This window comes from Grampus griseus (assembly GCF_964374135.1).
Source record: "Grampus griseus genome assembly, chromosome: 12".
Classification (NCBI taxonomy): Eukaryota; Metazoa; Chordata; class Mammalia; order Artiodactyla; family Delphinidae; genus Grampus; species Grampus griseus.
In genome coordinates this window covers 66283968-66305301 of record NC_139006.1, presented here as the reverse complement: position 1 = coordinate 66305301, position 21334 = coordinate 66283968, and the positions used below count along the sequence as shown (strand labels likewise).

At 41.4% G+C, this 21334-nt stretch overlaps 1 protein-coding gene across 1 annotated transcript; it reads right to left on the bottom strand.

Annotated features, from left to right (window-relative positions):
- Positions 1–1882: 1882 nt before the first annotated feature.
- On the bottom strand, positions 1883–20153 carry ELAC1 (elaC ribonuclease Z 1). The gene is made up of 4 exons (XM_082667111.1): positions 20053–20153; positions 13882–14046; positions 8027–8494; positions 1883–6539 (listed from the first exon to the last, which is right to left on the bottom strand). Exons 2-4 carry the CDS (start codon positions 14036–14038, stop codon positions 6073–6075), a joined length of 1092 nt encoding a protein of 363 aa, XP_082523237.1. The 5' UTR covers positions 14039–14046; positions 20053–20153; the 3' UTR covers positions 1883–6072.
- Positions 20154–21334: the final 1181 nt, after the last annotated feature.

The window sequence follows — 21334 nt, the reverse complement described above, 5'->3', positions numbered from 1 at the left end:
GGTTGAGTGTCCGCCTGCCGATGCAGGGGACGCAGGTTCGTGCCCCGGTCCGGGAAGATCCCACATGCGACGGAGTGGCTGGGCCCATGAGCCATGGCCGCTGAGCCTGCGCGTCCGGAGCCTGTGCTCTGCAACGGGGAGAGGCCACGACAGTGAGAGGCCCGTGTACTGCAAAAAAAAAAAAAAAGAAAAAAAGTCTGTCGAGGGCACCTAAATATCTGCATCCAGGTGTCAGCTAGAGCCACCCTGTCCTTTAAGGTATACGTGAAATTGGCTCAACCCTCTATATTACCTCCCAATTCCATGGGTTATGTAAAGGTCAGTGCACTCCTTGCCATCTTCTGAAAATTCCTGGGAGAAGGTTCTCGTGGTCACACCTCTGACTCTGCTCCTTCTGAACCATATTAGTTTGGGATTGTCTCATTCTTTCACTCCTGCTGTCCTTTTCCCACCCACGTCAACCCAGTCATGGAATTCAGAACGTGTTCTAGTTTGGTGGTGTGAAGTGTTGAGATCCCCAAATCCTGTGTCCAGCAGACTTCAAAGAAAGTCTACTTTCAAGCAACACAGCCACCATAAAATTGAACATCAGACCTCTGTGTCCTTAAGGTTCTTCCACCGTTTCCCTACCCTGCATGGGGCTCCAGACTCCCACATGGGGCTTGGCCTTCTTCCCTCATTCTTTATACCTTTGTTCTGAGTTTCGTATGCATAGCGAAGGCCAACATCCCACTTTCTCAGGCAGAGAAACTCCTTTTTCCAGCCCTTTCCTGACTCTAGGTTATCTGTCTGCATATCTTAGGACACCAAGCTAAAGCTTTAGAATTAGTATTTATAAAGATTTGCCTCATAAGGGTAGGGATTTTTGCTTTTTTTGCTTTAATCAGGAAAAATCCCTAGGAGGACAAGGTATTGCATCTTATAGAATAACAGGATGGCAAGGAAAATTGAACCAGTCACCACTACTTATTGAATGCCTAATTTGTTCCAGGGGCTGAGCTAGGCACTAGGGCACAAAGGGAAACGAAGTCAGACACAGTTCTGCTCTTGTGAAGCTTACAGTGCTAGTGGGAAAGAGAAACATCAACTGAATATTCACAGGAACAAAATGAAAATACGAAGTGACAGGCAACAGGAATGTGGGGTGCCGGTACTGTTGAGAGTCACATGCGACCTAGTGGGGAAGTCTGGGAAGGCTTCCAGGAGCATGTGACTGCAGAGCTGTGAGCAGAAGGCCCAGCAAGGGTTAACTTGGGGAGAGGAGGAAGAGCGCTCCAGGCTGAGGGAGCAGGGTCCGGGCCCAGGGAGCAGTCCATGCCAAGACTGTGCAACAACAGGAGCCTCTGACAAAGGACTAAAGGCCCACGTGGCTAGGGCCGCACAAACGAGTGGCGCCGTTCAGTAAGGTTAGCTTGGAGGGGAGGGCAAGGCAAGAACGTTAAAATCTGCGCGCTAGGCTCAGATCTGCATTTGAAAAAAATCTCTCTGTGGTATGGAGAATGGATCGGAATGTTAAAAATTCTTGAAAGGAACTGTTAGCTGCCTGGGGCACCCATCTGGAGACACCAACTGACATAATTATTTGGAGCAGGGTCTTATCTATGTTTATGTGTTTTAATGTAACTTTTAAACTAAATGACACACACATACACACATAAGTAGTTCCAAATACCAAATAGTACTAGGGCTCTTAGGCTTATATAAAACCGTCCTCTGCCTGTCCCTCCCCACATCCCTTGCACGTTTCGCTAAGGATCCTCCACTCTTATTCACCCAGTATTTACTGCCGCCTGCCCCTTTTTAAAAAACATAATATGGTTAAAGTACTCTTTATTTTTTACTTCGTACTATGGAAGAAAACAATTTCTCAATCTTACCCCATGTCCCACCACACCCCACCTTAAACTCTATTCTTATCTTGCCAAAGAGTGAACATCACCAGCGTTTCCTTTTTATTCTCCCCATAAAAAAAAAATAACTCTTGACTCATTCAGTACCTAAAAAATCCATCGGTCAGTAAGGACAGAATCAGTACATTTCACCATAAATTTATATCTTTGTGAAGACAAAAGTTACCTTCACTGTTACATCTGTCATGAACATATTTGAAGCAGGAAGGATTTTTACCCCTTTAAGAAAGAACGGTCAGATTTTAAGGTGGCATAAGAATATTCAAGGAAATCACAGTTGAATTATATGTGGTGGTTGAAAGACATAATAAAGTTATTTTCACTAGAAGGCAAAAATAATCTTTATAAGACAAATGTCTTGGAAGAGAAGTGTTAGAAAAGTCATTAATTGATGATATTCAATATCATCTGTCAATGGAGTAGTGAAACAGGCCTCTCATGCTGCTGCGGTTTGAGTTGGAAAACAAGTGGGAGATTCTTACCCAGAGTCCAAAACAGTAAGTCAGATTTGACCTTCAGAGAAATCAATCCTAAGGAAATACGCAGAGATACAAAGATTTATGCCCAGGAATATTCATGATATTATTATTTATAATAATGGAAAACAATCTCAATGCCCCAAAAGTAGGAAAACAGATAAATTATATTACCTCTATAGAATGGAATAATATAAAATCATTAAATTCATGCTTTCAAAGAACAGTTAATACTCTGAGGAAATGTTCATGTTAAATGAGAAAAACAGTTGAGGTCAACCTACATGTAAAAATATGCATGTGTGTAATATACATAGATCTATAAGCATGTTTAAATATACATAAAATATTTATATACACCTCAATTTTTCAAAGTGCATAAATAAAGACAGCTTTTTCTCCTCATGTGTTCTACCACTCATATACTTCAGAATCACCTGGGGGTGGTTTTTTAAAAATGCAGATTCTTGGGTTCCACCCCAGAGCTACTGAATTAGAGTCTTTGGAATCAGAGCCCAAGGATCTCTGGCTACCTATGCACCCTGTCCACCTATGTACTATCTTGAGTTATACTGACTCACATCTCAGTTTGAGGATCACTGGACCAAGGCGGTAGCTCTCTAGATGGTGGAATTATGAGTAATCATCTTCTTTTCTTGAATCTTTAAAAAAAATTAACTACTAAGCATATGCTGCTTTTATGTTTAAAAGTTTATTAAAAGTATATTAATGAGGCATGGGTATTTGAAAACAAAGATGATTTGGGGTGTATTTGGGCAAGTCTAAATACCTTTAGAGAAACAGAAAGTGCATATTTATTTAAAGTAAGCAAGAACCTATGAATTCCTGACAATGGGAAAGTCAGTTTAAGACAAAGAAAATACTATACTCGGTGTAGATATGGAACTTATTACTTCAATAAATTGTCCAGGTAAAAATTATAAATATAATACTTTTCAGAAGTATTAAGAAACAGCATTTCTCAGTGTTCCAAGATGCTCCTTGGCAAAAGAGGATTCAGTGATCAAATACATTTGGGGAACACCACATATTCTAATCCCATCTGGAGTCACATAACCATGAACAAATTACAAGCTCTAGGAAATCCAATTTAAGATTCACTCTTAATTCTAGCTCCACAAATTCTTAGAATGTGTTCTACCATTAAGAACAAATTCTAGGCCAGAAGAGAGTCCAAGAAAGAACTCTCACCATGAACTGATACCCTACACTTAATCCAACATATCAATTCGTTCCACATCATGTTCTCTGAGGGCTTAGCCCACACATACTAATAGAGCCTGATTCTAAGGGCTTGAGCTCAAGTCAGCTCTCAAGGAACGCTCAGGAACAGCAAAATGGAGTGGTAGGCTATAAAATCAGAAACACTTGAAGGAACTGCATATTTACTGATATTTACCTATCAGTCTTCAGCACTTAAGACAGTGAGCTTGAAATTCTGTCTTATATTCATTTATGTACTCCCAACGCAGTGAATGGGGTACCACCAATCAGGCAGCTAAAAATTTTGGACAAATACAGTCATAAAATGGGCTAGGCACAGGTTCTAAACTTTAGGTCATAAATTTTGTGCATGCATGACATCAAGGCCTCATTTCATTCAATAAATATTTCTGAGTGCCTACTACGGGTGGGTATTTCCAAGAATGCAGAGGTGACTAAGATACAATCTTTACCCACAAGAGCTCCAGGCATTAGAGGTACTAGTACTAGCCATTCCCTCTTGTACAGGTTTTGGCACACCACTGGTATCTAATAAATGCTTGTTTGAATTGAGTTCAGAAGTCAAGATACACTTTAGGTCTGGTCACCTTTGGTACTTGGCAGGCCGGGAGCCTAGAGCAGGGCTGAGTCAGACCACTCTGGAGACTGCTTCAGAATGACTGAGATATTGAGTAACTAGACCCATCTTGATTATCATTACTCTAGGGATTCCAGACCCATCCAGGAGTCAATTTTTACTAGAAAAGCCCCAGGACCCAAAGGAGTTTAATAGTATACACCATGACAGTATTTCTGAATAAGTGTACAATAAACTCATAGGTTCTTGAGATGTTAATAGATAGTATACGGTGAAATATGACTCAGAAAGGGGTTCAATAGAGTTGACAGGCCTCTGTACTTTAGGACTTTATGCCCTGAAGCAATGTGCTATGCTCCTTTTATACACTGTCTTATTTAATTTTTTCCCTGTCTTATTTTTCAGTGACAATTTCTCACTGTCTTATTCTTATTTTTCCCATTTTTAGAGATGAGCAGCTCAGAGAGTAAGTCATCTGCTCCAGAGCACACAGGACCATCATGAGGTAAAGAATGGGACTCTGAAATCAGGGCCTTCTGGCACCAAAGACTGGCTGGTGATCCCTGAAGCAGTGCTGTTTTGAATGTACTGATGGGAACCAGAACTCTGCCAGAGGGACACACAGCACACAGGGTTTCCCAGACTGATTTGATGAGGGAAGCCTTTTGACTGAATCAGTACTTGAGACTACCTCTCCATTAACACATTTTGAGAAATACTGTGGGAAAATGAGTCCGAGATACCCCATGAAAGACAGAAGGGAGGTGGAAGGCAACTCATGAAGAAAAGCTATTCTAGAAAGAACATTTACTAAAATTGTGCTCAAAGAATTATTTATTGGAAAGTGTAAACGCAAGTTGGACAGGTATCATTTTTTAACCTCCAGATTCATAAGCTCCAGCTCATAGCTCATTTATGACCAATAATATTGGATAAGATGTTCCAATTCCAACATATTCCCTTAGCTAGCTTTTTAGGATTTGTTGTAGAATTTGACTTACCTCGTAGTTCAGTTCAGTATGTCACTAATTTTTATAAAGTATATTCACAGTGGGAGTATAAGTTTTAACTTGCTGTGTATCTCAACAGGCCTGCAATATGCATTTTGGGACGAGATAATTCTTCACTGTTTAGGACTGACCGAACTTTGTAGGATCTAGCATCCTGGCCCCTACTGACTAAATACCAGTAGTAACCCCTCCTAGTTTTGACAAGAGACATCCCCACAATTTCAAAACTCCATCTAAGGGAGAGTATCACCTCCAACTGAGAACCACAGGTTTAAAGCAAACTGGAAAGTTCAATAAAATAGTAATTGGAGGATAAACACCTAGCCTGACTCTGCACTCAGTATTCAAGCAAAGAATTCAAGACTTAACGTGCCAGCTTCAATCCTTCATATCCAATGTCTCATTACATTTCTCTCTATTCTGTTAATAACATGAACAGATTCAACACAAAATGCCAAAATACCATTTTTAGCCAGGAGGGCCAAGCCCTGCTACTGCTTTGCCAACAACAGCAATAAAGCCGGGCAGAAGCTAAGCCCAGGATTGCATGGCATATTGGCTACCCTCTGAGGCAGCAGCCACAAAACATGTACACCTGAACAGTCTATCATTTTGTCAAGTGTGGACTTGAAGAAGGATTCTGGCTTTATTCTTTTTAAAGTGATCTATTATCACAAAGCTTGCTCCCTTCTCAATGCTGAGTTAGTTCAGCAGTGCAGCTCCATCCTTGTTAGGATTGTTAGGACCCAAATAATTTTAGACCAAAACGACAACGACGACGACAACAACAAACTTGACTGTTCGTTCAGTAACATATTCACAGACACACCAGAATGCATTCAGGAACACTGGCTTCATTTCTTGATTGGAATGCCAATCACCATAAAATCTTCTGCTAGAGTCACTTCTTGGAGATCTAACACTGATTCAGCTTGCTTTTTAAGCTCTAAGATCCCATCTGTTTCTCCTTCTCTGGCCAAGGCAACTGGTTTGTACCTCTGACTGAAGTGAGTCAGAACGAGCCTCTTTGCTTGGCACAGCTTTGCAAATGCTGCTGCCATGTGTGGCGTGCTGTGGCCGTGTTCCTTTGCTTTGTCCATCTGGGTGTCATCCAGGGTTGCTTCATGGATCAACAGGTCTGCTTCAAAGCACAGCTTCACTCCTCCATCATCCACAACCCCAGAACAGTCACCCAAAATGCAGATTTTTCTTCCAGCAATAGGCTTTTTTAAGACATCTTGGGGAGAAATTGTAACTCCATTTTCCAGAACAACAGAAATTCCATTTTTCAGCTTCCCATAGGCAGGACCTGGCGGAACACCTAATGACAGAGGCAGATAACATCACGTCATGGGAATGGCATTTATGACTTGTTAAGAGAGTCTGTTTCAACAGCACAGCAAATAGCAAGTGGAAAAGGCATCCAATTCTTTTCATAATTGTTATAAATATTTTATTACTTGTGGAAAACTGGAATATTTATACATTTTTAAAAGTTCACTGTTGGCTATTGATATTAGCAATGCCCAAGTACTTAAAACATTTCCAAGCACACGTGTCAGATGAGTTTTAAGCTCTTAAGTCCCACTAAAACCTTATTACAGTCAAGATAACAGCCTTGATTCTCTGCTGTGCATGGGAATAACATTATTTGAGAGTGCTGTATTTAATAAGCTCATCTTTGGGTAAAATTAAAGAGCCCATTTAAATGACAAGGTACCAACAAACTAACATAATAAAAAAAAAACTGTTAGAGGGGATTGTCTGGATCACAACATCAAGCAGAATTTCAGGCAGTTATAAATAATCAATCTTCTTTGTAGATAGGGGCAGTTCCATGTTTACCAAACTGGGCTTAAGTCTCATATTAATCGAGAATAACACCTGATCATCACTCTGGGCAACACATACAAACAAACAGAATGTGTTCACTAATTCCAACATAGATCATGTTTAAAGTTTCCCAATACAACAGTATTTTCACAGGTTTTTAGATAATAAAAATACCTTTGGCCTAAGGCACTTTTCCTCATTACTTAGCATTTTGTTTTAGTTGGAAAAGAAAGAAGACATTGCGTAAGTAAAGAAAAGACACACAAAAAAACCATCACCATCACCGTGTTTTCACAGGCTCTGTTGTAGCCATGCCAAGGAAGGTGGTATGCTGGAGGAATGATGTACCCGGACACTGCTTCGGGAGAGGCGCTGAAGAACTCTCACACACGATGGCCTAGCATGGAGGAGGTATGAAGCCTTTGATGGGCCCCAAGCCAATCTTTGGATGCTTGCTTCCGAGCGTGATGAACCCAGGTATGTAAAACTGGTTAAGGCAGTGTTCTAAACACCAAATTAACTTAATCAAGGTTGATTGACTAGGCAAAGTCAATAAAGAAGGAAAACCCAGAAAGCAGTTGGTTGGAGTTGCAAGGTTAAGAACTATGGCAAAAAGTCTCTGGCCAAAGATGTCATTGAAAACATATTTCAAAAACATGACATGAAAAAATAAAAGCCTAGACCTGAGACAACAGGTCCACTCCACCAACCAAGATAGTAAAAGCTGAAGATAAGACAGATCAAGAATGTGCATCTAGGGAGCTGAAGAGAGAATTCAAATAGATACTTGGTTTTCGCTCTGTATAGCATATTTTGGCCTCAAGGATTTCTCTTAATAAACAAACTTTGAGCAAAGGAAGTAAGTAGAGAAAATGTCAGTTTTAGGCCTGGGAGACAAGAAAAGAAGGTTTCTATGACGCTTCTAACTGCTCTGGTTAACAACTCGATTGACGAGAAAGGAAAAAAAACACTTACCAAGATCTTTCAGTTTCTGTGCATTGAGTTTACCTGGGCGTTTCTTCTCCACAACTGAAAATCCAAAGGAGGGTATTCGATGAAAGAGGCGAAATGCTTTCACAACAAACTGTTCATCATCAACCAGGAGGTACGAGTTTTCTTCTGAGTCTAACACGATAGTTCTTCCCTGTCCGTCTTTGGGAGGGTTGTCTGCTTTATTCACGTGTACAGATTCTTTCAGTTCTTCTGTAGGACACTGATCCGCTGTAGGCACCAGCTCATGGACCACATAAGGGAAGACCAACTCCGTGTGAGAAAGTTCCATGGTTTGCCAGATAAAGTCCCGAAGCCCCGCAGGGCCATAGATTTCGATCGGCTGTTTGGTGACCATGGAGCCACTCTGCAGGCTGATTGTGCAGAGGAGGCCAGGAAGGCCAAAGAAATGGTCTCCATGAAGATGCGTGATGAAGATCTTAGTAATTCTCCCTTTTGATTGAGGCAGAGAAATAAATTTGGGAATTTTTCAGAAATAAAACTCATACAAAGCTACTTGAAACATGCATAACAACTTACATAGAAAGCAGTAAAATGAATTTAGAAGTTCTACTTATCACCATAAACTTATTTCTTTATATTCTTCTACATGATTCTAGAAGCAAGAAAGACAGGTATTATTTCACTAGATGGCTTTAATAAGATACAACTTTTTTTCATAAAACATCTTGAAATTACACAGTGTTACAGTTTTAAGAGTACTTTCCTACACATCCTCTTACTGGGGGAAAAAAAAAAAAAAGGATAAAGTGTACCAAAATGATTCACATAAGTTACCAGATAGGCCACAAGTGTTAAAAACATCTGGCAGTTACACTGCCCCCTACTGCTCCCTCTGAGAACAGCAAATATGAACAGTACTTCCAGCATAAAAATGTTCCCCTGGCTCCAACGGACTGGACCAGTGCCTGAATTCAAAATTGCCTTTTAAGGACTCCACACTGGACAGAGATTAACTAACCAAGCCAGAGCCTGCCTGTCTGGGTGAGGCCGAAGAAGGAGAAAAGGGAAGGGGGATGAGGGAGGGAGAGGAAAGGAAGGAGGGAGAAGGAGGGAGGTGGAAAGGGAGTGGGGTGAAGAACCGAGGGGGAGGAAGTGGGCAATAGATGCAGAGTGCAGTTTAGAGGGTAGATCCCCCATGGTGCTATGTAAAGGCATGTGGGCCCCTCCCTTTCTCTCAATCTGAACTAATACAACAGCTTTTCCAGTGCATACTGACTTAGGTTGTAACTTGATTTAGCCATTGGTAAACTGAATTTACTCCTGGTATGTGGCAGGATGCCACATCAACATTTTTCTCAGATGCACCACAAGGCCTTTTAAAAGCAACAATCACAATTAACACATTTTTAGTATAACAGTGGCTTCCAGTCCTAGCTCATGGCCCACCCATTTCAAACATTTGATACCATAAAAGAACAGGAACAGTTTATCGATGCCATAAAAGAACAGGAATAGTTTATTGTGATGGGATTTGTCCTGTGACATCTAGGTAACAGTGTTCTCCAAGCGAGTGTTCCCAGTGTTACTACACCAAGCCAGGCCCCTGTGGCAGAGAATAGACTGGGCAGAGGCTGATCTTGAACCTTGAAAATTGCCAGGAGGCACGCTAGAAGTTTCCTCAACATGCTCCTTTTTGTTTTCTCTTTTTAGTCCTCGTTTTTGCAGTTTTTTGACTTCTGGAACCCTTTCCTTGCCCCCTTCCTGCTGTCTGGGCTGCCAACACGCCCCCAAGTGTGACCTGAGGACTCAAGAGACAAAAGAACTACAACAGTTGTTGAGTCTCACGCTGACCTCAAAACTGCCAAATCAGACTTTCTGGGCCTCTCCCTATCTACTGCAAAACACAGCCAAAACTGAACACCAAAACAATCTGTGAACTCAAAGCAAGTGAGATAAATTAAGTAAGAAAAGGTACTTCCCACAGATATCACAGTTTCAGGGAAACCAAACATTTCATTTTTCAAGAAAGTTGATTTCAGAGGGAGAAGGAATGGCAACCACAATTATCAAAGGTAAGAGGAAGCTATCAAATGAAAAAAGAAAAATGCATGAGTTCCCTTTCACTTAAGATCACGAAAGTTACCAGGGAAAATGTCATCCATATAGGAGTAGAATACTAAGCATCCTCTAAGGGATAATGCAGTGATATTTAGTGCTGTAGGAAAATGTCTGCAATACATCGTTCATACGTAATATTCAGTTGAAAAAAAGCAGGTCACACCAAGTATAGTTTGATTCCATTTATGCAAAATTATACACACACACAAATACACCTACACCATTACCATATCTACATGTATAGAAAATTCACCAAAGAGAGGGGGATTTAGGCTTTTCTTATTTATATTTTTCTGCTTTGTTTGAACTTTTACAACGAGCATGTATACTTATTATAATCATTTTAAAAATTATACTTTTATAATACTTTTTGTAATCATTTTAGAGGAAAAAAAGGCTTAAGCTCACTCTTTAAAATTATGAAAAAAGTAGATATGGCAAACCTACACTTTTTAATCAGATGCTTGCATATTAGGACCAAGGAAACTTGCAAGAAGTATATCTAGAGAAACAGAAAATACTTCCTTATGAAACCCATTACCCCAGGAGGTAGTATAAGCTAAAAGGGCTTCAATGACTCCAATAGCGATAGGTCCATATTGGGTTATTGAGAGAAGCCAAGATGTTTTGAGGGTGATGCATTCCAGGTTGAGACAGGGGCTTTTGAAGTGCTAGAGTGTCTCAGCTAATGTTCTAGGATTACCATATCACTCTCCTCTCTGAAGCCAGAAAAGTTTTTCTTAAGTCAACAAAAATTTTGTAAACTAAAGGTTCCCTTAGATTTTATTTTATTATTATTATTTTTTGCCAAACTTTTATTTTAAAAAGCTCGAGCTTTGTGCATTGTTTAAAAATATATATAAAATAGCTGTAAAATATAAAACACTAGAGAAAGGTATTGTGGCAGATAGAGTTAAGGTGGTACATGGGTACCACCATGGCCCCTGCCTCCTGCTGTTCATATCCTTCTATAATTCCTTCCCCTTGAGTGTGGGTGGGACTGGGGACTTACTCCTAACCAGTAAAATATGGCCCAAGGATGCAATACGATTATGTCATTTACAAGACTCCATCTTGCTGGCAGACTTGCTCTGGAATCTCTCTCCCTTGCTGGCAGGAATCGAGCAAGCTACCCTGAAGCAGAAACCCCCATGACGAGGAACTATAGGAGGCCTCTAGTTGCTGCAGGCAGCCTCAGTCCTACAACCTCAAGGATTTGCTGACAACCTGAGTGAGCACTGAAAACAGATCCTTCCCCTAGTGGAGACTCTGATGAGACCGCAGCCCTGGCCAAGACCTGGATTGCAGCCTAGTGAGACCCTGAAGCAGAGAATCCAGCTAAGCCAGGCCCGAACTCCCTGACCCACAGAAACTATGAGATAATAAATGCAAATAACCCACTAAATTTATAATCTGCTATGCAGCATTACATAACTGATACAGGTACTAAATAAAAAGTGAAGACTTACCCTACACCCAAACCTCTTAACACAACAGTTACTTGTTTCTATTTTAATCACCCTGCCACCTTAACCCCTACTCTCTAAACTGTTAAATATTACAGCCTCCACTCTGGCATGTGGAGGCATGTTCTCGTGAAAGGAACCCCTGTGTGATCCAAGGGAAGTAAAGCATAATACCTGCTCTGACCTCAGGGTTTCAACATACGACAGTATATAATCAGGGTTGAACTGTGTACACCTCAAGGCCACGTGTCCCAAGTGCATTAGTTCCTTCTTCCAACAGCTCTTTTCCTAACTCCCAATCTTGGTCTGGGACATCATCACCTGTAACTTGTAATAATTCTTCACTTCTTCACAGACTAGGAATTTACTCAGTCACCACCTGCTGTTGGCTCTATAAGTATCTCTTTGAGTCTCTCATCTTCATCCTTATCCCTACTTCCTGCTTCAACATCTTCATCTTCTCTCTCTCTCTCAGGTGAATGCCACTGCCTTGGAACTGGTCTCCTGATGCCAATCTCTCTCTCCCAATATATGTGCCATTGGAAAACTGTCCTAAAACACAAATCAGACCATGTCATTGCTCGGCTTAATTTTTTTTTTTTTTCGGCTTAAAATGTTTTAATGATTCTTTGTTGCCAATAGAATAACGTGCAGATACCTTAGAATACCACAGGAGTCCTCATAGTCTGCCCTTACTTACTTCCTTAAGCATTCTTATCTCTCATCTATCCAGCCAAGTACTCAAAATTCTGGATAGCTTAATATTCCCCAAACATGTCATTTCTCTCCTAGAAACTCTTGCTCACTTTGTTGTCTGTTCCTTGAAGGGCCATCCCTACTTCTCTCCGCAGAGAAACTTCTATTCGTCTCTTACAACCCAGCTCAACTGTTACCATCTCTAGGTTGCTTTCCCTGAACACACAGATACAGTTAGTGCCCCCCTCCTTAGTGCTTCAAAAGTAGTTAGAAAACACCTCCATTATTCTTACTTAGCAAATTACACCATGACTGTTTGCATGTCAGTTTTCACCACTAGACCAAGGAATCCTTGGATGATAGAACTATACTTCCTTTAGTCATCAAATGCTAGGTACTGTGATGAGTAGTAGGAATTTCAATAACTACCATTTATCAAGACCTAACAAGTGAGAGGCACTGAACTAAGTGTTGAACATCTTATTCATGCATTAACTGAACAGATATCACTGGGCATCTACTAGGTATGTAAGTGATCACTGAGTTTACTTTATTGTACAGGGAAATAAACAGTGACCACAGAAACAACTATTTAAATAACATAATTTTAGATATTGATGATGCTAAGAAGTCAATAAAAATAGCACAAAATAGTAGAATGCCTGGGGTGAGGAGAAATTACTTAACCCCAGAGGTTCAGCCTTTGAGAAGACAGCATTTGAGCTAAGATTTAACTGATGAGAAGGAGACAACCACACAGAGAAGGGATTATTGTATACAATTCTCACAACACCCCTTCTAAGTCGAGTTTTTAAGCCCATTTGAAAGGTGAGCAAAGTAAAGCTTAATTGGCTGACCTGCTCAGGTAATAAGCCGAGACACCGCTGGGACTGGAACCCTGGTCTGCCTGACTCTGGGCCAAGGCTCTGGTGAACACGGTACTCTTCAGTCTGCCTGGTGCTAAGCTCACTCTGTTCCCTATGGCTGGAATGCCCTTCTTCTCCCCAGCCCAGGGAACCCTTCCTCCTCCTTTAACAACTCACAGGTCACCTTCTCTGAGAATGACCCCAAGTGGAAAAGAACATTTCACTCCCCAGAACATCTACCACCCTTTGTATTCTCTCATGATACTTATACCTATCTCCTGGTGGAAATAAGTATGTTCCTTTGCTTGGGCAGTGTCTATTTAATATGTCTGATGCAACCCACTCCATCCTCCATGCCCTAAGCCTATAGAAATCCTTGCTCTCAACATTTACAGGAAGAATGAAAAGTAAATACATAAATAAGGAAGGAAGGAAAGAAGGAAGGGAGGGAGGGAGGGAGGGAGGAGGGAAGGAAGGAAGGGAGGGAAGAAGGAAGGGAGGAAGGAAGGAAGGGAGGAAGGAAGGAAGGGAGGAAGGAAGGAAGGGAGGAAGAAAGATGGTTTAGTGGGTGTGGCCAGATACCCCAGCGCCTTCCAAGTATTGCCAGGGCTCCAGCACTGAAATGGAGTGCAACTGTCAGGGCTGTTTCTAAGCAAAAGGCCCAAGGAGAGCCAAGAAAGTGAAGCAGAACAAGGGACAGCCTTAATGAGAGAGCTGAATGCACACTGACCTGCTTTAAGTTGGCTTTTCATAAGCTGTGTCTGGGTTCCCTCCCCACAGTCAAAGAGCCAGCACTCGCCTTCACACCGAAGGACCAGAGCAGAGGCACCCCGGGTTGGGGATGGGTATGCTGCGCCTGTCCCCAGAAATGTCACATCCATAGACATCCTCCACCCTGGAACGAGAAGAGCCCTTAGGGATTATTACACATCGCTGCTCAAAATCACCAAAAACAGGTTCTTGTGAGTTTTACTATTACCTATGTTTTGGTTATTAAGAATAGCTTGGATTCCTGTTCTCTAATAGTTTTCCACAGAAATCCGAAGAAAGATTTTAGTAACTCTTAATCAGTTAAAACCACAAATTACCAAACCTTGTATGACTGCTCACACAAACAAAAATAAATGTTGAAAAAGCCAAACCCAGTCAATTAATAACTATAATTGAATTCCAACTATATGACATTCCGGAAAAGGCAAAACTACGGGAATGGTAAAAACACAGTGGTTTGACTCTACAAGGTGGGTACTATATCATCATCCCCATTTTATTTTATTTAATTAATTTATTTATTTTTGCGGTACGCGGGCCTCTCACTGTTGTGGCCTCTCCCGCTGCGGAGCACAGGCTCCCGATGCGCAGGCCCAGCGGCCGTGGCTCACGGGCCCAGCCGCTCCACGGCATGTGGGATCTTCCCAGACCAGGGCACGAACCCATGTCCTCTGCATCGGCAGGCGGACTCTCAACCACTGCACCACCAGGGAAGCCCCATCATCCCCATTTTAGAGATGGGGAGGCTGAGGCACAGAGAGGTAGTGACTTGCCTAGGGTCCCACGGCTAGTAAGTGGCAGAGCTAGGATTGAGACGCCAGGACACTAGCTCCAGGGCAACTCTATCATGTCACCTTCTGTCTTAAGCATTCCTTATGTTGTAGCTTTATTATCCATAACAAAGGTCCAGGTGACACCTTAGTTTCAGATGTCTAGCCTCTAGAATTGTGCAAGAATAAATTTCTGTTGTTAAAAAAAAAGGACAGTGGTTTGGGGGAAGGGAGGGAGGGATGAATAGGTGGAGCACACGGGATTTTTAGGACATGGGATTTAGCACATGGGATTTTTTAGCAAAACTATTCTGTATGATACAGTAAAGACAGACACACGTCATTGTACATTGGTCAAAACCCATAGAATATACAACACAAAGAGTGAATGAACCCTAATGTAAACTTTAGTTAATAATAATGTATCAGGGAACCGGATCCCACATGCATGCCACAACTAAGAGTTCATATGCCACAACTAAGGAGCCCACGAGCTGCAACTAAGGAGCCTGCCTGCCGCAACTTAGACCCAGTGCAACCAAATAAATAAATAAAGTAAATATTTAAAAAAATAATGTATCAATATTGGCTCATCACTACCACACTAATGTAAGATGTTAATATTAGTGGAAATTGGGGGAAGGAGTGGGTATATAAGAACTCTGTACTTTCTGCTTATTAATTTTTTAAAAAAGTCTTTCTAATAAATAAACAACTATAGTGAGATTCTGGGCAAGAGCTGGAATTTAATTATGCTCACTAAGTGATATCTCTGGTGCCCGTGGTGAGCAGCCCTTTCTCTGAAACATCATAAGCCACAGCAATGCTCTACAACACTCTACAGTAATGCTAATATCACACAGTAATGCTGAGTGAATGACTCACTCCCATAATAATAGAGTCCATGAGGGGTTAGCACCTGGGCTTCTGATCTTATAAGTGATCAGCAATAACCTGTTGAGTGTAGATTTCTGCCAACTCCTGAGATCTCTTTTTCCTTTTACTACTTTTGGGCACATCTATCTCTCATATACTTCTGTGATAGGAGATATGCATCAAATAAAATAAGCACAAACTCAAACTTATATATCAATATAACCAATTATAGAGCATCCACATTGATGGCAGGGAAGAAAACAAACATATTAAGTTTAAGAAAAACTACTAAAACAAGAAAATTTGGCAGCAAGCTGGATAAATATATCATCTATAGGGGAAAAAAAATCTATCAAAAACTTTTCTCAGTCCTAGCAATAACCAGATAAAAATAAAAATGAGGAATAAACCCCTCACTCACAAGAGAAAACTAAGTCTTATAAAATAACTAGAAAGTTAATAGGAAAGGAATAGACCCTAAAAGACCCCAAAAGAGATACACATTAGCTTCCCTGATAGGAAGATTTACTATCACAGAAATGTCTATCTTTTCATAATTAACGTATATATATTTAATGTAAATTCTATCAGATTTCCAGTGGGATTTATCTTGGAACAAAAGCAACCCGAAGATCACATGGAAGAAAAAATACATGTCTGAGAATGGGCAAGAAAAGTACACAAAGCATTGAGTAGTGACTTAACTTTTCTAGATATTAACACTTACTACATTAATCAGGCATAAAGCAAACAGAATAATATTGGCACAAAAATAGAGGTGACAGAGAAGGGACAGTCCAGAAATAAACCCAGGTACGTACAGAAATCAATATACAACAAAAGTATAAAAAGGGTGGCTTTTTTAATGAACAACACTGACATAATTGGCTACTTCTGCAGAAGAAAGTAAAGCAAGATTCTTATTTTGCATTGTATATAAAAATACATTCCATATGGTTTAGAAATATAAATGTGAAAGGTCCAAAAAAATATGTTCAAAAAATTAGGAAAATATGTATATAACTTTGGGGATGAGAAAACCCTTACTGACAAGACATGAAACCCAGAAATTTTTTAAAACGACATTTTTACTACATAAAAACTTTCATATATCAAGATTCTTAAAGTCAAAGGACCAAAAAAACACCTGGAGAAAACTGTACTGTATGATAAAGGGTTAATGCCCCTAAGAAATGGTCCAAGTAAATGTATTAACAGGAACAAAAAAACTGATAAAATAGAAAAATAAGCAATGAATATACACAGGAAGTTCATAGCAGAAATCCAAACGGCCAATAAGCATGAAAAGTGCTCAGTCACCCAGTAGTTAGAAGAAATGCAAATTAAAGGAAAAGAGACATTATTTTCCACACATCAGGTGGCAAATATTAATGCTATCCAGTGCTAACCAAGACAAGGGAAAATGGGTACCTGCATTTTACTAGTGGTGTTAGTATGAATTGCTATTATGTTCTGGGAGAGTAATCTGGCAATATATATTACCAATAATAATGATGCTGCTAATAGCAATATACTTTAACCCAGCAATCCCATTTTTGGAAATCGACCTTACAGAAATAAAGGATCTGTGTACAATGATGTTTATTGTGTTACTTTTAAGGTGGCTAAAATTTGGAAACCATCGGAATATATATATACATATATATATATGTATATATATATATATATCTCAATAGGGAAACAACTGAATATTTTATTGTATATTCATATTATGAACTATTTATTCTACAGTTCAGTGAGGTCTGTAACTCTTGTCCTGAAGGGATGACAGTGAGAAAAGTTACAGATGGCTATGGCATAATCTCATTTTTATAACAATGCCCAAACCCCTACATTATACAAGACAGTCTGGTGAGGAAGAATATACACCATATTGCTAATATTGGTTATCTCACAGGTGATTAAAATGATGGTGGTGATAGTGGAGATTATTAACTTTTCTTTTAAATCTTTGAATTGTTTTTGGTTGCAATAAGCAGCATTTCATTTATTTATTTGATTTGAATTTATTTTATATTTAATTTACTTAATATTGATGATTTTTAAGAAATGTGTCATAATGCTGAACATGCTCTTCTAACTACGTATCACCTGATCTCCCTTTCCATTTGGGGATACAGTCACCTCACACAGAGGGTGGGTGGTACATCTCTCCACCCCCCACACAAGCCTTGAGGTTATTGCTAGTGTCCTTTCCATGTGTCACTCCACATTTTCACTTCCAAGATCAAGACTTCCTCTGATAATATTTGCAGAGGCTTTCTTATTGGATTGCAGTTTGCAAGAGGCGGAAGAATATGCAGAATGTAGAAAGTTGAAAATTTAAAGTAATAAATGCAGAAAGTATAATAGAATATAATCACTTGGCATGTGTAACAAATAATAGATCTAAGCCAGTGGTACAGAACCCTGGAGAGTATGAGAGTATTAGAATCACCTAGAGAGCTTTTAAAACGTATCAATGATTGGGCTCCATCCCAGAACAATTAAACAGGAAATTCTGCAAAAGACGTGTGTTTTAGAATTAAAAAAAAAAAAATTCTTCCCCTGTGATTCTAACATGCAGTCAGTTTTGAGAACCACTTAGTGAAAGGCTAATGGAGAACTATAATGGATGGATCGGGCTGACGTGAGCTCACTAGTCAACTAGTCAATCTTTTTAAAAAAAAACTTTTGTTATGAAAAATTTCAAACACAGATTAATATAGTGCACTGTCACATACCCATCACCGAGCTTCAACAATCATCAACTCACGGTCAATCCTGTCATCTTTATCCCTCACCCATCGTCTAAGAATACTTGACAAGTGGTATTATTGGGTACTTCCATTAGGGAGCACATACTGTCTGGCTGTCTCTCTTTTTCTGACATTAACAGCCACTAATGATCATTTCCAGGACCAATTATTTCATTAGGGGTTGCCAAGCTGATATTCTCTCATTCCTTCCGTAGTTATTAGCTGTCATCCTTCAGTAATTCCCTGATCAATTAGTTAGTCACCCTGCAATACAATTTGTACGGAAAAGGTCCAGTGATCAATCTTGACACCACAAAGAGAGACAAGACCTAATCCAACTCCTGATGCGATGTAATATGAAGTACACAGTAATTTAGGAGGTTTTCTTGCCAAAAAGTATAACCTGCATCTGGAAAAGGCTGTTATCTAAATACCAGTTTATTAAAGGACACCACAGGGACAGAAAAAGCAAAATTCAGTATGTAAGAAACATTACAGGACAAACGACTTGGCTTCTTCAACAAATGAAATACAAGGAAAAACAATAATAAAGAGGGAGGAGATGAAGAGATATGAGCCGTCAACCAAGTGTAGCATGTGTAGCTTGTTTGACTCCTGATTTGGACAATGGGAGGAAAAAAAAGAGACAACAGGGGATATGTAAACTTTCACTGGATAGATGGTAACATGAAATTCTTATGAGATTGATGATGGTTTTATATTTAAGGAGTTACTGTGTTCTATAAACATAAACAAGTATTTAATGGATGAAACGGTACATTTAGATTTACTTTAAAATAATCCAGTGGGGGTGAAGGTACCAGATGAAACTGACTGTGAGTTGGTACATTCAGTACATGATTCTATTTTTGTATATACTTCAAAGTTTCCATAATAAAAAGTTGAAAAACAAGCCAAACAACTCTTCCACTAGGTCAGAAGTAATCAGAAGTTAATTTATTTAATCAGTGGTGCATGTTTTGTGACATGCACCATTCTAAGCACTAGGAAATAAGTGACCAAACCAGATTTTGATCCCTGTCTTTTTGGACAAAAAAAAAAAAAAACAAACAAAAAAACCCAGCCGCTTGCTTTTTCATGACTATGAACCACTTTGGAGGAAGTGCACATTCTGGGCGAGAACACAGCACACGATCGATCGCAGAACTGTCACTTGACACTCTGGGCCAGTGGTTCTCAGTCCCGGCTCCATATCACGAACACCTGGTGATTCTGGGGCCTCAGCACTTGGAAGGCTTCCCAGAAGATTCTAAAGTCTGCCGGGTTCAGAACGAGTTTCTAGGCAGGCAGTGCCAACCCTGCCATCACCCAGTGGTGCAGGTAGGGCAGATACTGCCAGCCTCCATTTTAGAGATGAAAAAAGCGTGACCCGCGAGATAGAGTGAGCGGCCAAGGCCGAGCCAGGGCCAGAGGCCAGGTCTCCAACCGTTGGCCAGCCAAGCCTCTCCTCCAATTCAGCATCAGTGTAGCAAAAGGAGGGGTGGGCGTCGGCAGGAGCGCCGGGCAACTGAGGCCCCCGTCTGGGGGTCGGGGTGGACAAGGCGCGTACGCGTCCCCGGCGCTCCCGGGCCTGGGTCCTCTGCTCCGGTCCCGGCCCGCGAGTCCGCAGGAAGCGCGCCCTCAGCCCGCTCGGCGGGCGCGTGGGGTGCCTCAGCGGCGCAGACCCTGGCCCGCCCCCCCTCCGGCGCGCCCTGCCCCACTCACCCACTCCCCGAGACCCGCGGCAAGAGCCGAGGGAGGCGCAGGCCCGCAGCGAGGCCCAGCCGTCCACGGGGACACGACGCGCGCGGGCGGAAGTGCGCCGCCGGCCGTGCCCACGTGAGGCTGCTCTAGGAAGCGCCGGAGGTCCGCGCTCGGTGGTTCCCGCCGGAGTTCAACCGCGCCTGGAGGCTGGGCAGCGGCCCCGGGCATCCGCTCTGTGCTGCAGTGGGACTCCCTCTCCTTCACTCGCCCGCACCAGCGCACTGGGTTCGATGGTGGCGGTAACCCGTGAGGACCAGAGCCCCCAAGGTGAAAAAGTATACGGTTCAGCCTTTTGTTTTCCGTGTAATGTTTTCAAACAAGAGTGTTCTCCCAGATGCTTTGCTCTGGCATATCTTTGTGTAAAGTCTGTTCTTTCGTGGGGATGAATCGTTCTATCTTAATCACTAAATCTGAAAGTGTAAGCTTGCGCTGCCTTAGAATCAGAGTTCATAGCAGCGTTACTATAGATCCTGAGTCTCCGCTCCATTTCACTTTGCTATTCCAGGGATACAGCGGAATGTTTGCTGAAAATCTGAGGCTGCCTATGCTGTGCACGCACGAGCGTCGCAGGTGTGTTCACTTAGTGAACGCACAGCATTGCCTGCTGGACGCGCGAGTGAAGAGCCGGGGCCTAAACTGCATGTAGTAACTACAAACCACGGGGAAAACAGTCATTGATTTAAATCCCAATTTTCAAAATTTCAGGCTTGGGACTTCCCTGGTGGCGCAGTGGTTAAGATTTCCCCTGCCAATGCAGGGGACACGGGTTCGAGACCTGGCCCGGGAGGATCCCACATGCTGAAGAGCAACTAAGCCCATGTGCCACAACTACTGAACCTGCACTCTAGAGCCTACGAGCCACAACTACTGAGCCCACATGCCACAACTACAGAAGCCCGTGCACCTAGAGCCTGTGCTCTGAAACAAGAGAAGCCACCGCAAGGAGAAGCCTGCACACCGCAACGAAGACCCAACGCAGGCAAAAAAAAAAAATAATAATTTTAAAATTTCATGCTCCTATGCAGTGCTAGATGCACTGGTATTTGCTCACATGCTCAAAGTGGTCAAAGTATCCAACAGCTTCATAACAGGAATAGAAGTGCTGTGGATGTGAGGTTTTTAAAACTACCTGGATAGAGGGATCAAAATCCCATCCTCCCCCCACCCCAGCCCCCCGACCCCGACTGCTTTGCTCAATAAACCATTAGATCATTTACTTTTGGGCCTCTTCAAAGCTTTTATT

Coding starts and splice junctions, on each gene's coding strand:
- ELAC1 (XM_082667111.1), bottom strand. CDS start 14,038: ATGTCTATGGATGTGACATTTCTGGGGACAGGCGCAGCATACCCATCC. Junction 8,495..13,881: donor GAAAAGCCAACTTAAAGCAG/GTCAGTGTGCAT, acceptor CTCAATCAAAAG/GGAGAATTACTAAGATCTTC. Junction 6,540..8,026: donor ACAGAAACTGAAAGATCTTG/GTAAGTGTTTTT, acceptor CTCTGTCATTAG/GTGTTCCGCCAGGTCCTGCC.